At 42.4% G+C, this 14,240-nt stretch overlaps 1 protein-coding gene across 1 annotated transcript in view; it reads left to right on the top strand.

Annotated features, from left to right (window-relative positions):
* The first annotated feature begins 799 nt into the window (after window positions 1-799).
* lamc1 (laminin, gamma 1) overlaps window positions 800-14,240 on the top strand; it is a 66,421-nt gene continuing 52,980 nt past the window's right edge. Inside the window, exon 1 of the mRNA XM_044368410.1 lies at window positions 800-1,814. Within this exon, the coding sequence (XP_044224345.1) occupies window positions 1,442-1,814 (373 nt within the window). The 5' untranslated portion in view covers window positions 800-1,441. The remainder of the gene's footprint in view (window positions 1,815-14,240) is intronic.

Raw genomic sequence — 14,240 nt, 5'->3', positions numbered from 1 at the left:
GGAAGCCCAATTCTGCCAAGAAAATTTAAAAAAAACACAACAACTGATGAAAAGTCAGAAACAATGAAATTAAAAACACCTGCAGTGAATCAGAGTTATTAAATATTAATCAACGTTTTAACTTCTTAAATCAGATTTATGAGTTAATGAGAAAAAGTCTAAATCACAGATAATAAGCTAAATGTTGACGTTTAAAGTCAGACTTGCCAAACTGTAATTTGAAATTTTGACTATTATGTAATAATTTTGATAATTAAACTGGAGCCGACTGATGTATCGATCAGCTGATATTATTGTCCGATATCGGCCAATCACAGATGGATCTGTATCGGCGTGTATATTGTCTGATATGCGCCGATATTTTTTTCTCATTTTTTTAAGTTGCATATTAATATTTGATCATTTTTCTTAATTTAAGTTTAATGTCTGCATGTTTTGTTTGTTCTATGTGTTTCTTTTATTTATAATTATTTATAATTCTTAAATTCTCAGTGAAGTTTACTGTTTCTGGTCATTTTATACAATAAAGTTTATTGTTAAACTGTAAAATATCCTGCCTCCATGATGTGACTTTGTGTTTTATAACCACATTTGAAGGATCATTTCCAAAAAAAATGTGTGTATATATTCTGTATATGTAAGATTATTGGCTGATATATTGATATTGGAAATCTTATCACCAAGAGATTTTTATTTTTGTCATCCCTCATTATTAATGTTTTATTTCTTGGCTGAAATGAGCTTCCATACAGAAGGTCAACACAGTGTTGGATGGATGTTTAAAGGTTTAGAGTTACTGAAGTGTCTTTAAAACGACCCTTATTAACGTTACTTCATGCTTTAATTTTAAAATAAACTTAACTAAAAGTTTTGAGATGACAGAAATTGGAAAGTAAGAAGTTAAAGTGAAGAGTTGATTAATTGGTGTTTGATTGTCATCCGTTAATTAACCGTTTTAAGTGTTTTAGATGTTATTGAGGAGTTTTGTGGATTTTACAGCTTCATCAGAGTTTCATTAAAGATACATGTCAGTGTTTTGGACTTTGGAGGATTTCTCTGCAGTTTTGTCTCAGAGTTGACACGGAAGTGGCCGTAGTGTCCTCTGCGCCTCAGACCTGCGCAGTAGCGGACTGGGTGTAGTCTGGAATCTCGTCTTTTCCTGCTGGAGTTTTGTGCATGGCGGCGGACACAAAGAGCTGAGGCCCGAGCTCACACCGACTCTCACCGACCGACTCTCACCAGCCAGCACCGCCCGGGGACTGAAGCTCTGGACGCGGCCTGGAGCGAAGAATCACCGCCGCATGTTTCCTCTGGTTTGCTCCGGAATCTGTCGGTAACCGCAAAAAAAAAACAAAACAAAAAACAACAAACTTTGGAGAAGTTCGGGAAGAGTTTGTGTCGGAGTTTCTGGTCGAGAGGGAAGGACGCAGAGGACTGAAAAATGCGAAGTTTGATCCGAGCTCTGGTGGCTTGGAGCTGGGTGGCGATGTGCGTCCGCGCGGCTATGGATGAGTGCGCGGACGACCATAGCAGAGCGCAGCGCTGCATGCCCGAGTTCGTTAACGCCGCTTTCAACGTCACGGTGGTGGCGACCAACACCTGCGGCAACCCGCCGGAGGAGTACTGCGTGCAGACCGGCGCCACCGGGGTCACCAAGTCCTGCCACATCTGCGACGCCCGGGACCCCCGGAACCACCACAGCGCCGTTTACCTGACCGACTACAACAACCAGCAGGACACCACCTGGTGGCAGAGCCAGACCATGCTGGCGGGCATCCAGTACCCGAACTCCATCAACCTCACCCTGCACCTCGGTAAGAACCGCCGGTAACATCCCCTCCTCTCCGCGCGCGAGATCCGCCACGCAGAACCTCCCTGAAATAACTTATAATTTAACGTTTTCTCTCTAACTGATGAATATACACGAATGAACACAACCACATATATATATTTTATAAATCTTAAGGAAACACTCTTTAATTCGGCGTAAACCAGATACGCATAAACACACTTTCTGACGTGTAAATCCGGTTTATAAGAGCAGGTTCACCCATCAGTCGCTGCGTCGCTTCACGTTACAAAAACACCTCAGCGAGCAGCGAGAACCTGCTGTAAAAAAAGCTGTTAGTTGAAAAGTTTGATGAAATTGGTGTAAATGTTTGGTGCCGGAATGAAGATGAAGTCGTTATAATTCAAAGAAGATCTGAAGTTGTGTCACATGATGTGAAGCAGCTTTGCAAACATGAAGGAAAAGTTTAAATCGGTGGAGTTTTCTACGGAGATTGGTGTGACTTTCTGTTGCTTAACTCTCAGCTAGACGGTGTTATTGCTGCACTGTTTTCCTCACATGATGAAACAAACTGAAATGAACTAAAACAAGCTGAAAGAGAAATGTTTCTACTTATCAGATTAACCAACATTTTATAAGCTTGAGCTGGAAATGTGTGATGTAACCTGGAAATCTTGGGGAATGAGGGGGGGGGGGGGGGGGTTTGCTCCCAGCAATATTGGACATAGTTTTCATTGTTGGGGGTGAAGTGTGTGTGTGTGTGTGTGTGTGTGTGTGTGTGTGTGTGTGTGTGTGTGTGTGTGTGATGGGGGGGGGGGGGGGACGGCAGCCTCTCCAGCAGTAACTCCAGTTCACCTCCATCACATCCACTTTGTGATTTCCAGTGTTTGTTTGACAAACTCCTCCAGCAGCTCTGCTTTTCTCTTGTCAAACAGCCGGAGGTGTGAAGTTAGCAGCCTGGTGTCCTGTCGCTCTGTAAACGCATCACCCCGACTGTGGATTCAGTTGTCCGGGGGGACGGGGGTGGGGAGGGGTGGGTCGGGGGGACTCAGAGAGGACCGAGGCGTCCCTCTAAAGGACAGCTGGTCTCGGTGTGTCTCCAGGAAGCAGTTTGTCAGTATAAAGAACAGAAGAAGCTGTCGGGTCGCTGCAGGTGAAGGTTTTCAGAGAAGAAGTAGAGCATGAACGTTCATTCTTGACCTTTTTGACATGAAGAGGTTAAACACAGATGACACATGTTGAGATTTGAAGGATAATTCAGTTACTTTTAGTTTAAAATCAGTTGAAACTGGTGTCAATAAAAGGTGAAACCTGTGAGTTGGTCTTTGGTCCTCTCCGGAGCTTTCAGTCACATCTCTTGGTCATCCTCACAGTTGGCTCGGTTGGCATGGAAACAGCTCAGTCGTCTCTCTTGAAAACTTTTACAGGTTAAAAAAAAAAAGAAAGTTGTCATCATGTGACTGAAGTCCAAACTCTGTCTGGCTGATGAAGGCCATGAGATGTGGCTTAAACTCGAGTAAGTGGGAGTTGAGTTAATTACTGCTGCAGGTCATTCAATCCTAATCAGTCAGATTAATTGATGAGCAGATTGACAGAAAATGAGTCTACAAGTCTGATAATTGATGAATTGATTAGTTTGATGTGTTTCGGAACATTTGAAGACATCAGAAATCAAATCAATCAGTTAATTGAAAGATGTTTGATAATCAGATCAATCAGTTGTTATTTGCAGCTCTCGTCCTCCTGCGGCCGCGGTCGCTGCTCTGTTTGCTCTCGTCTTAGTTTTCCTTGGAGCTTATAAATACCTGTCTATTTCTGAAGGCGGTGTGTGCCTCTGCCCTCCCAGCAGCACTACTGTTTTTAACAGTGCTTGACATTCCTGAGTGGTTCAGTCATGCTGCTGGTTGGAGCTGAGCTGCTCGTCTCTGTAGCCTCAGGTGGTGAACTTTGATTAAGAGCTCTGCGGCCGACTCAACGCCTCATTTTCAAATGGAAATGCGTTTAATTACACGCTGCCTTCTCTCTCTCTCTCTCTCTGCTGCTCCGGGCGGCTGCTGCGTTGTTTCATTGTCGTCCTCTTTATCATTAGAGCTGCGGCTTTTTGTTCTGCTGCAGATCACCTCACACGTGTGATCGGGGGGGTGTGGGTGGGGTGGGGGTGCTCTGATTTAAGCTGCTCTGATGCTCTAATTTTTTTTTTTTTTTAAAAGAAAAGCAGCTGTTGTCCGAGGCTGAAACAGGAAGTGAGCGTCTGATCGCCACCAGCTGAGTCTCCTGTTTGTCCTCGTGATGTCACATCAGCCGGTGTTGCGGCCGGTTTGGTCACCTGTGGGAAAATCTGTCACACAGGAAATGACCTTATTATAATCTCACACAGGAAGTTTATAGAGAAACTTCCAGCAGAGAGTTTGAGGGTTTTATTTCATTTGTTGTGATTTCCTTCTGCTACTGTTTGTTGAGTTTTTGAGTTTTCTCCCGGTTGAGATCTGACTTTAGTTTATTAGACTCTAAATATTTAGTTCTTATTTGGTTAACAGATGTTAAACAGAAAGGATCTTCAGCAGAGATCCGCAGTCAACTCTGAAACTAGATAATGATTAAAACAAGCTTCAGTCTTTAAATCTGTGACCTTTGTGATGTTCAGTCTCTGCTTCTTCGTCCTGAAAATTACTGCAGTAAAAGTACCAACACAGCAAAGTACAAATACTGCGTTACAAGTAAAAGTCCTGCATATAGACTGATATATTATTATATATGACATCATTAGATTATTAATAGTGAAGCATCAGTGTTAGAGCAGCATGTTACTGTTGTAGCTGCTGGAGGTGGAGCTAGTTTACACTACTTTATATACAGTTAGCTAGTTTAGTCCAGTGGTTCCCAACCTAGGGGTCGGGCCCCTCCAAAGGGTCAGCAGATAAATCTGAGGGGTGGTGAGATGATTAATGGGAGAGGAAAGAAGAAAAAACAAAGTTCTGATACACAAATCTGTTTTCAGTTTTTGGACTTTTTCTCTAATCTTTGATTTTTGCTGAAATATTGGATCATTTGAACATTTATTGAAATGAAAGCATGTGAGAAGTTTAGAGGGAAAAATCACTATTTGGTGGAGCTGTTAACAACTCATAGACATGTGAAATGTGACCCCGACTACACACTGCTTTTTGTAAGACGTCAAAAGACAAAAAGGTTGGAAACCACTGGTTTCATCTTTAACAATGTGTTGTATTTTAAAAGCTTGTTATATTATCCATTGTGTCAAATCTTCATCTGAAAAGTAACTAAAGCTGTCAAATAAATGTAGTGGAGTAGAAAGTACAATATTTCCCTCTGAAATGTAGAAAGTAGCATCACATGGAAATACTCAAGTAGAGTACAAATACCGTTCTTACCGTTTCTATCAGGGCAGAGATGATTTGATGAGTTGATTGATTGATTGATTGATTGATTGATTGTGTCATGTGGACCACAGAGGGTTCGGTTTGATGTTCAGACTCTTCATGTTGAACCTGTGAGATGATGAATGTAGCTGTTGAGCGTTCGAGCCGCTAACATCCTGAAATAACTTGTAATTTAAGGTTTTTCTTTCTCTCTGGACGAACAAAACATTATAGATTTAATCAACTCTTTATTCAGTTTTCTTAATAAAGCAGCTTCACATCAGAATAAACCTCAGAGAGCTGCTGAACAATTCAGAGAAGGTTTGGTCATGTGACGTCATGTGACGTCATGTGATGAGAGCAAACCAGAGAAAAGTCTTAATTGGTGGAGTTTTCTGTGGCGTTTGGTGTGACTTCCTGTTAATTGCTTGAATCTGATGGTTGATGGATGAGAGACTTTTTCCCTCCATGAAATAAATATGAGACACCTTTAAAAGAGAGATGAGAGCTGAAGGAGTCAGTTCAGGTTGTTTGTCGGCGTTTTTAATCTCAGGAAATATTGTATGTTTGCAGTATTTGTGTGTTTGGACTCTTTGATGTTGCGGCTGCGGCAGGAAGGAGACGTGTCCCGACTCGACTCTGCAGAGTCTGAGCTGCAGAGTCGAGGCCGAGGGCGACATGAGGGGGGGGGGGAGAGAGAGAGAGAGAGAGAGAGAGAGAGAGAGAGAGAGAGAGAGAGAGAGAGAGAGAGAGAGAGAGAGACCTCCTCTGCAGTCAACCAGCAGCTGAAATCTTTCTTTCTACATTTATTAGTAATTTTCTGGATATTTGCAGATGTTTGATGGTTGATTCGGTGAAGTTTGTTGTTCAGTTTTCAGTTTGTAGTTTTGTTTTTATATATCTTTGATTTATTGAACAGGACAGCATTAAACATACATGATGCATCAGAGTTAGCTTGAAGCTAATTTGCATCTGTTGTCCATTATGATCAAAACATACAACAACACAAACAACACAACAACAAACAGCACAAAGCAAAAAAACCCCACAAAGAACAGAAAACTAACACGACAGCACATCACATTTACATCAAACTGCTGTGATCTTGATCTTGTAAAAACTTTAACCACCAGTCAAACGTTTCCTCAGTCTCCAGTTTTTATTGACATTTCTGTAGTTTAATGTCTCAAAGAAAGAAGTCGTCACAGTTATCAACCTGTTGCAGATATAATATGATAGATGATATGATAGAAAGACGGTTGCAGAAGTTGAATGTGCTGCGTCGTCTCTCAGCTGGATGATCAGCAGCCGTCTGGTTCCTCCAGACAGGAAGTTGGAGGTGATTGGTTAGGGTTGGGACACCTGTCGGATCCTTTACTGCATCGACCTTTGTACCATTAGAGGTTCTTCACTGGACTTGAACTGGTTACATTTCAATAAAAACTGGAAGAATGAGGATGTCGTAAAACTTTTAACTGCTAGTTCAAAGAAAATAAAACAACTAAGAAACTAACAATTATTTGATTGTAAAAATATTTGGCAATTAGTGTTGATTGATTAATTGTTGCAGCTTTAATATTTTTATTATTATTGAGTTCTTTGTTCATGTTTTTGTTGGGGGGTCGATTCTACACACTGTTGTTCATGTTAAAGTCGGCGCTGCTGTATCTCCGTCTGTCCAAACGTGTGTTTCTTGGTGAGATGATTCACATCTGTCAGCTCGCCGTGTTCTTCCAGGCAGACAGGAAGACGTTTGTCTGTCCCTCAGACAGCAATGCACTGTGGGAAAGCTCGTCATCTTCCTCGCAGGCTTTCCCAACCCGCCGTTAAAAAAAAAAAAAAAAGGACCAGTCAGGTTTCTTTTTCTCTTCCTCTGGAGTGACCAGCTGTTGCAAATTATACCAATCTGAGAGAGTGTGTGTGTGTGTGTGGGGGGGGGGGGGGGGATGAGGAGGGGGTGAGGAGGGGATGTCATTCTTATGTGTCCCAGGAATGAGCTCAGCGTGGGAAACTGGGATGTTGAGAGATTACGAGAGCTGCACAGCTGGACCATCGGCTGTGGAAATCAGCGATGGCTTATTGCAGCTGATGAAAGAAGCAGCTTCACACCGAAATCCCTTTAACCTCAAATATTCCCCTTAAAAAAATACTCTTTACTCTGGACGTCACGCTTCACGTCGGACCCAAACATTCAGCCTGACGTGTTCGGTGTCTCTTTTAGAGGTTGAGGAGTTTGTTTCTGGTGTAAATCAGGTGTTTGAGAGTCAGAATGAACCTGTCTGACCTGCTGCCGGCTTTGCTTTACTGCAAACACAGATTTTCTTCTTGTCTTTTGAAGAACTCGGGGATGTTTTGCCTCCATGTTCGCTGCAGACTTCAAAGAGCAACTCAGGTATTGAAGCGAGTTAACCCCCCCCCCCCCCCCCCCCCCCCCCCAGACAGTCCAGCTGTTTTCACATGGAGGCGTTCACGTGACGCTCAGCCAGCTCGACTTAAAGTAACCTCACATTTCAACAACTCTCTGTAATTATTAAACAGCCTCAAAGTTAAAGAAAGGACAGAAGGAACTTCAATAATCCCTTTTAACTCTTGTCTGGCCAATGATCTCGACTTTTACCTCATAGGGAACATTTTTAAGGTGAAAAGAGTTTTTATTCCTTAAAAACCTTGAAACTGATAAAAATCCTTTAATATATTACAATCCATTAATTAACCCTTGAAGTTCCACCTTAATTGACCAATTAAGGTCTTTTTAAGGTAAAATGAAAGTGTTCCTGTTGTTATGTATTCAGGGGTAAATGAAGGATTCATTTGAGGTTCAAATACAAATAAAAAATCCCTTAAACTGAGAAAACAATGTCTTAATTAATCCTTAAATTTACTCTTTTTAGGTGAAAAAACCTTTTGAAATGTAGGAAATATTACTTCAGGTCAATTTTAGGATTTTTAAAATAAAGAACTTTTGTTTTGTTATTGATAAGTTCAAGAATAAACCTCTTGAACTTATTAATATTTAATGGTACATTTACAGACATTGAAGGGATAAACTGAGTGTCTTTTACATTCCTGTGTGTTTTTCTTTAAACAAAGATGGAGGTCAGAGACGGCGGGCAGATGACTGAGCTGCAGGTCAAACATGAGGCGTTTAGGGCCCCTTCAGATATCTGTGTAACCTTGGAGCTCACAGAGCTCAGCGGTAAGTGGCGAAGCCGCCCCGGCGTCTCCGGCTGCGGGTCAAGGTGACACGTCTGCCGTCAGATAAGACGTCTGCTGTGAGCAGCTGAGAGATACAAACTGTGTCGTTACTTTCCACCGCTGAGAACGAGTCGAATCAATCTTTATGCAGCAGGATGTTTTATTATTAATGATATAAGTTCTGCACATGCTCAGTAGCAGCGGCTGATCTGATGCCTCCAGTAGAATCAATTAAAAGGCTGCGAGGCGATGTCTCACTCTGTCTGAATATGAAGCACTGAGTCACCGTCTGCCGCCTCCCAAACAGACTTCAAATCCTTTTTAGAAATCGAACTCTTCCTCCTCTTCAGCGTCTGAACCAGAATCCTGAAAGTCATCTCAGGAATTCCGACTTTTCTCCAGACTTGAATCCTTCCCTCCCCCCCATCAAAGAGGAGGAGGAGGAGGAGGAGGAGGACGAGGGTCCTATCAGCAGATCAGAGGCAGCTCCTCCGACCTCACAAACCTCTTTGTCTTCTCTTTCTTTACGTGGAGGAGGAGGAGGAGGAGGAGGAGGAGGAGGAGGAGGAGGAGGAGGAGGTTCGTCTTTCTGTGTGGTCACTCTGCTGTCTGGACATTTTAAACCCTCCTTTGTTTCTTTACATCCCTTCAGTCCTCGTTCACACACAAACCTGGAACTTTTCTGGGTTTCTTGCTTGTTTAACGAAGCTTAAAATCCGTCTTTAATGGATTTTAGAGCCTCGACGGTTTATCAATCAACAGAAAATGATCCTGATCATTGATGAATCGTCTGGTTTCTTCAGTCCTTTATGACAGTAAACTTAATAACGAGACATTTTCTGATATTTTATAGACCAAACAACTGATTGATCCATCAAGACGTTAATAAAATAACTGTTATTTGCTGCTGGTTTGACTTGACAGCTGATTAATCTATTAGATCGATTGATTAGCAGGAAAGTGATCAGCCTCAAACATTTCACACCACAAGCTTCTCCACCAGTCGCTGCTTTTCTCTGTTTTATATCATTTTAAGTTGAATATCTTTGACTTTCAGACTGTCGGTCGAACAAAACAAGAAGTTTAACAGATAAACTGATGATGAGTATTTTGGGTAGTTGGAGGTCAATCGTGTGTTTTCTGGAGTCTTTAGAGGAACATCTCTGCAGATCTTTCTTCAGGAACTAAACAGTCTTTGTGTCTTTATGTTAGGAGGGTTTTTTGGGCGTCACTGAGGAAAGATGTTTGCTTTCTCGAGCTGTGGAACAAGATTTCGGGAGATGTTGCGACTGAAATTCAAAAGTCTCTCTGGATCAGCTCACTGTTAAAACCATCATGTGTGTCTTTGTGGTTGCTTTTTATCTTCTGGAGAAGTTTATTCTCTGAAGCTGTGGAGGATCATATCTGAACATCTCGCTGACGGGTCTTTATTTACCCGCCGGCGTCCTCTTCTTCTCTGAGGAATCACTTCCTGATGTTCAACCTGCAGCTTCGAAGAACAAAAACTCTACATTCTTGTTTTCTGTGTGTGTGTGTTAATTAAAAGGCCTGCGGTGCGTTCAGGGTCACCGCTGGACCGTCACACGTTGCGGTTCAGTGACAACACGAGTCCTGTCACGTCCCCCCCCCCCCCCCCCCCCCCCAGGCTGCGGCGGCCATCTTGGTGGATTTTTGTCACTTGTTCACCAACAGCTCCTGCGGCAGCTCGTTGTTTTCTCTGAGCATTGTGGGTAATAATTTCAGGGATTAATGAGTCAAAGAAATGAAGGAAATCTGACATTGTGGTGAAACTTTCTGCAGTTGTTGTTCTCAGGGTTGAACAAGCTGCTGCAGCTGCAGTTTGTTTCTCTGTTGTTTTGTTTTTTTGCACATTTTGATGCCAGGATGCAGTTTCACAGACGTCTGGTTTGGTTACGTGAATAAAAACAGGATGAAACTGTTTTCCTGCTGCTCTGTAAACTGTTTGCTGCCTGAATCAGTGAGTGAATAAACAGTCTGTTGAGTTTTTAATCTGCAGTTTATATATTTGGACTTTTTTTTTTTTTTGCTGAGTTTAGTCGTGTTTCAGCTCGTCGGTTTTTCTTTTGTCTCCATAAAAACTTCGGCTGCTGAACTTTGTGTGGAACAGAGTTGTTATTAAAAGTCGGATTATATTCCTGCCGACATCTGGATCAAACCTTCACGGCGAGATGACACGATGAAGTCACAGGAAGTTGTAACTGCTCGTGTCGTTCATGACTGTAATTACAGCTTCATCATCTCTGCGCCTCCGAACACACTGATACTTTCCCACCGGATAAACACTGATGAGAGTTTATAGGAGCTGCAGATTTTCACCTGGCTGGAGGCAGTGAAAGCAGCACGACGCTTCTCCTCAAGCTGAATGTGAACGACTGCATCGTACTGCAGGGTTCAACAGAGTTTTAATCCTTCAGAAGAAAACACAAAAGCTCATTTCTCACCTTCGTTTTATCTTTAAAAAGCTCCAAATTACATTAACATCGACTAGTTCTGCAACTAACGACTAATAATTATATTATTAATCTGCAGGTTATTGTCTTAAATAACAGTTTATTGTAAATGACATCAGGAAAACAGTTCAAAATGCCCATCACTGTTTCCTAGAAGCTCCAGTTAATGTCATCAAGTGTCTCGTTTGGTCCTTGAAAGCACCAGCAGGAAGTTGGGCTGAAACTGGAGGTTCTGTGAAGCTTCAGTCTGATTCGGCTCCAGTTTTCTGTCCTTTTTTTTTTTCCTGGTTTTTTGAGATAAAAAAAAATGTGAATGAGTCGTCTCATGTCGGCTCAGACTAAACAATTTGAACTCAGTGGCTGCTCGATACCATCTGCTGCGAGGAGGCGGTGGGCTTAAATGGGGGAAGATGTCTCTTCTGTTATCAGGTTTCAGGAGTCTTGTGTTCACTTCGCTTTTCTTTTGAAGGAGAAGTTTGAGCTCAAGCAGAAGAAAAAAATGGACATCAAACAGTTTTAAATGTTAAAACTCACTGAGTTTGTTCTCTTTTGGTGTCGAGTCTTAAATTTAATGAATTCACAGAACCAGTCGGCTGCTTTTTCTCAGTGATGGAGTTGAAAGCGGTCGGCGGTGCGTTCGAGGGCTCTCCAACACGTTGAGAGCTTTGAGAGTCGGCTGTTGAAATAACTAAAAATCACGTGACCTGTTTTTACAAAGACGCTCCCTGTACGGAGCCTCCGACGGTCGCATCTCCTGGAAAAGCTGCGTTCAAGAGCACGATGAAAAACTGAAATCTGGACGCTGGTATTGGAGGAAAATATCTAATTGAGATTATTTTCTATAAATCAGCCTCCTGTTTCCTTCTGATTGGATGATCCGTTCATTAGTAACATTAGTTTGTGCCAATAAAGACAAACTTGTCTCGATACATGAACAGAATCCAATAAAACGACGCCGTTTCCTCTCTTCAGTCGTCCAATCAGCTGCGGATAAAAACTTTATACTCTCACAGCTAGTTAAGACATTAATAATGTCATTTTTATTAATACGACTGTTACTACTGTTAAATATTATTATTGTTGTTGGAAAGTGGTTTTGATATGAAGTGAATTAAATTAAAACCACTCGGATTGCAATATTTACTACGTGTCATTAAATGCACCACCAAGAGGAGCCTTCAAAAAGCTCCTGTTTGCATCAACATGTGACTTTTTAATGAACTTTAACAACAAAATAAAGGAGCCCAGATGTTGACTGTGTTTGATTATCTGTGGATTATAAAAAGCAGTAACTGTTATAAAATCATCAGCAGGAATGTGAAGAACACGCTGTTATTATGAAACATATCTGATCTGTCTGATAATCTCAGCGCTCAGATGTTTGGATGATTTGTATCACGTCTGTGGATGACGGCCGGTTAATCTTTAGGTTTGCTGACATTTTTCAGCTTCTAGGAACTTTTAAAGTAAATTATTCATGTCGACCCTTTAAAATCCTCCTGAAACACCAAAACACAAGTTATTCAGTTCATTATCTTATATGACAGTTAAAAAAGTTAATTTAGTCTTTTTTGTTGGTCTGATCAGCATTAAATCCTGCTTGAAGCAAAGATTTTTGCTTTAAGAAATAACTAAAACAATTATTTATTATCAAAATAGTTGCTGATTCATGTTCTGTTGATCAATGGATGAAGTGTTGCAGGTCTGTGAGGGAGTCGGCAGCAGAGAGGAGACAGGAAATGAGTCACAGTCAGTAAAAACTCGTCCGATAGTTGCTGATTGGTTTGCTGTCAGTTGATTAATCGACTGTTGGTTTCAGCTCCTTCTGTAGCCGACGGACTCTGCAGTCAGTCAGTGAGTGTAACTTCACTTCTGACACAGCTGATTTACTGTAGAGACCTTTGACCTCTGACCTCGGTGTAAACTGACATAACGAAGCGTTTCCTCTCCTGTGGGAAGAAAAAAAAAAACCCACTGTGGGAATTTTGCTGGACGGGGCTCGGAGAGAAGAGCAGCTCCTGACCTCGTAGGAAACTGAACTGAAGTGTGTGGAAGCAGGGTGGGGGGGTGGGGGGGCGCTTCAGGGGGGGCTGCTGAGACTCTGTGATTTGCTTTACCCAGGAAATGATTCAACGCCCCAGGGAGAGCAGAGAGAGAGGAGAGCAGAGGGGGTTTTTCTATTATTACAGACGTCTGTGAACGAGCAGGGATGCATTACAGGGGCAAGCAGATGCATGCAGGGTAATTTTAGCTCTGCTCTCTGGGAGGAGGAGGAGGAGCGCCGGTGGAGGAAGAGCGGAGTAAAAAGTGACTGCGTTTCAAAGCTGAGTGAGGGTAAACAGGTAATTATGGTGAGAGAGCAGACTTACGGGCTGATTTATACGCTGCTTGAAACGTGATCGTCAGGACTTTTTTTTTTTTTCATCTTTTCCACCTGAGTTTGGTAATTGCACAGGTGATGAAGACGCTGGATCAGCAGACCTCCAGCTTTCACACTCGCTGTCCTCTTCTTCTTCTTCTTCTTCTTCTTCTTATGTTGCAGAGTATAAACACATTTCAATACTGAACCACAGGGAGAAAACATGAAGGGTGAACATGTTAAAGGTGAAATATATGACATGATAAATGTCAGACCAACACAAATGTTCACAACGTTTATTCAATAAAGTCGGCGGCCCTGAACCGACAGCTCACAAAACTCAGATCAAACTGTCAAACTAGTCAGAACCGATGGATCAAGAAGGTGTTTCTGCCTCAAATGTTTTCAGGATGTTTCTCAGGCCGTATTCAGACCGCATCAGGCGGTGCAGCGTTCAGCTGCAGGGTCGAGCAGAGGTGTGCTGGGGGGGGTGCGAGCGTATTTATTTGTGCTCTAGAACGTAACCGCTGTGAAACAATCAGAAAATAACATTTATTGATCTGATTCACCGGCTTTCTCGCTACCAGCGCTCCTTCTCTTCATTCACTCTCTAGCTCGCTCGACCACAGCTGCTCTCTCGCTCTCTTTTTCTCTCGTCTTTTTTTAAAATGAGTCGAGAAGCCGACAGCAAAGTCTGACTTTATTTTTAATGTTATCATATGAAGAGAAATGTCCTCCTTCATGGCAGAGTTTACTACTCTGATCAGTCTGATCTCCAGCTGTGATTGGCCACCGCAGCCTTTCAGCGGCAGTGACGTCGGGTTGCATTTCTTCAAAAGTTGCTCAACTTTCCGGCCACGGTCCGGTGCGGCGCCGCGGCGGCCAAAACAGCTAAAAATGCTCAGCTCATTAAATGAATGAGAGGACTGGCGTTCTCGCCACACCGCCTGATTTGGTCTGAATACGGCCTTAGTGAAGTGTTTAGCTGTAATATGAGAAAGTTAGTTGAAAATGGACGCCAGAGGACATGGAGGAACGTACATACG

This window comes from Thunnus albacares, chromosome 12 (genome assembly GCF_914725855.1).
Source record: "Thunnus albacares chromosome 12, fThuAlb1.1, whole genome shotgun sequence".
Classification (NCBI taxonomy): Eukaryota; Metazoa; Chordata; class Actinopteri; order Scombriformes; family Scombridae; genus Thunnus; species Thunnus albacares.
Note: the sequence above shows the minus strand (reverse complement) of the source record. Positions and strands in the feature narration are given on the sequence as shown.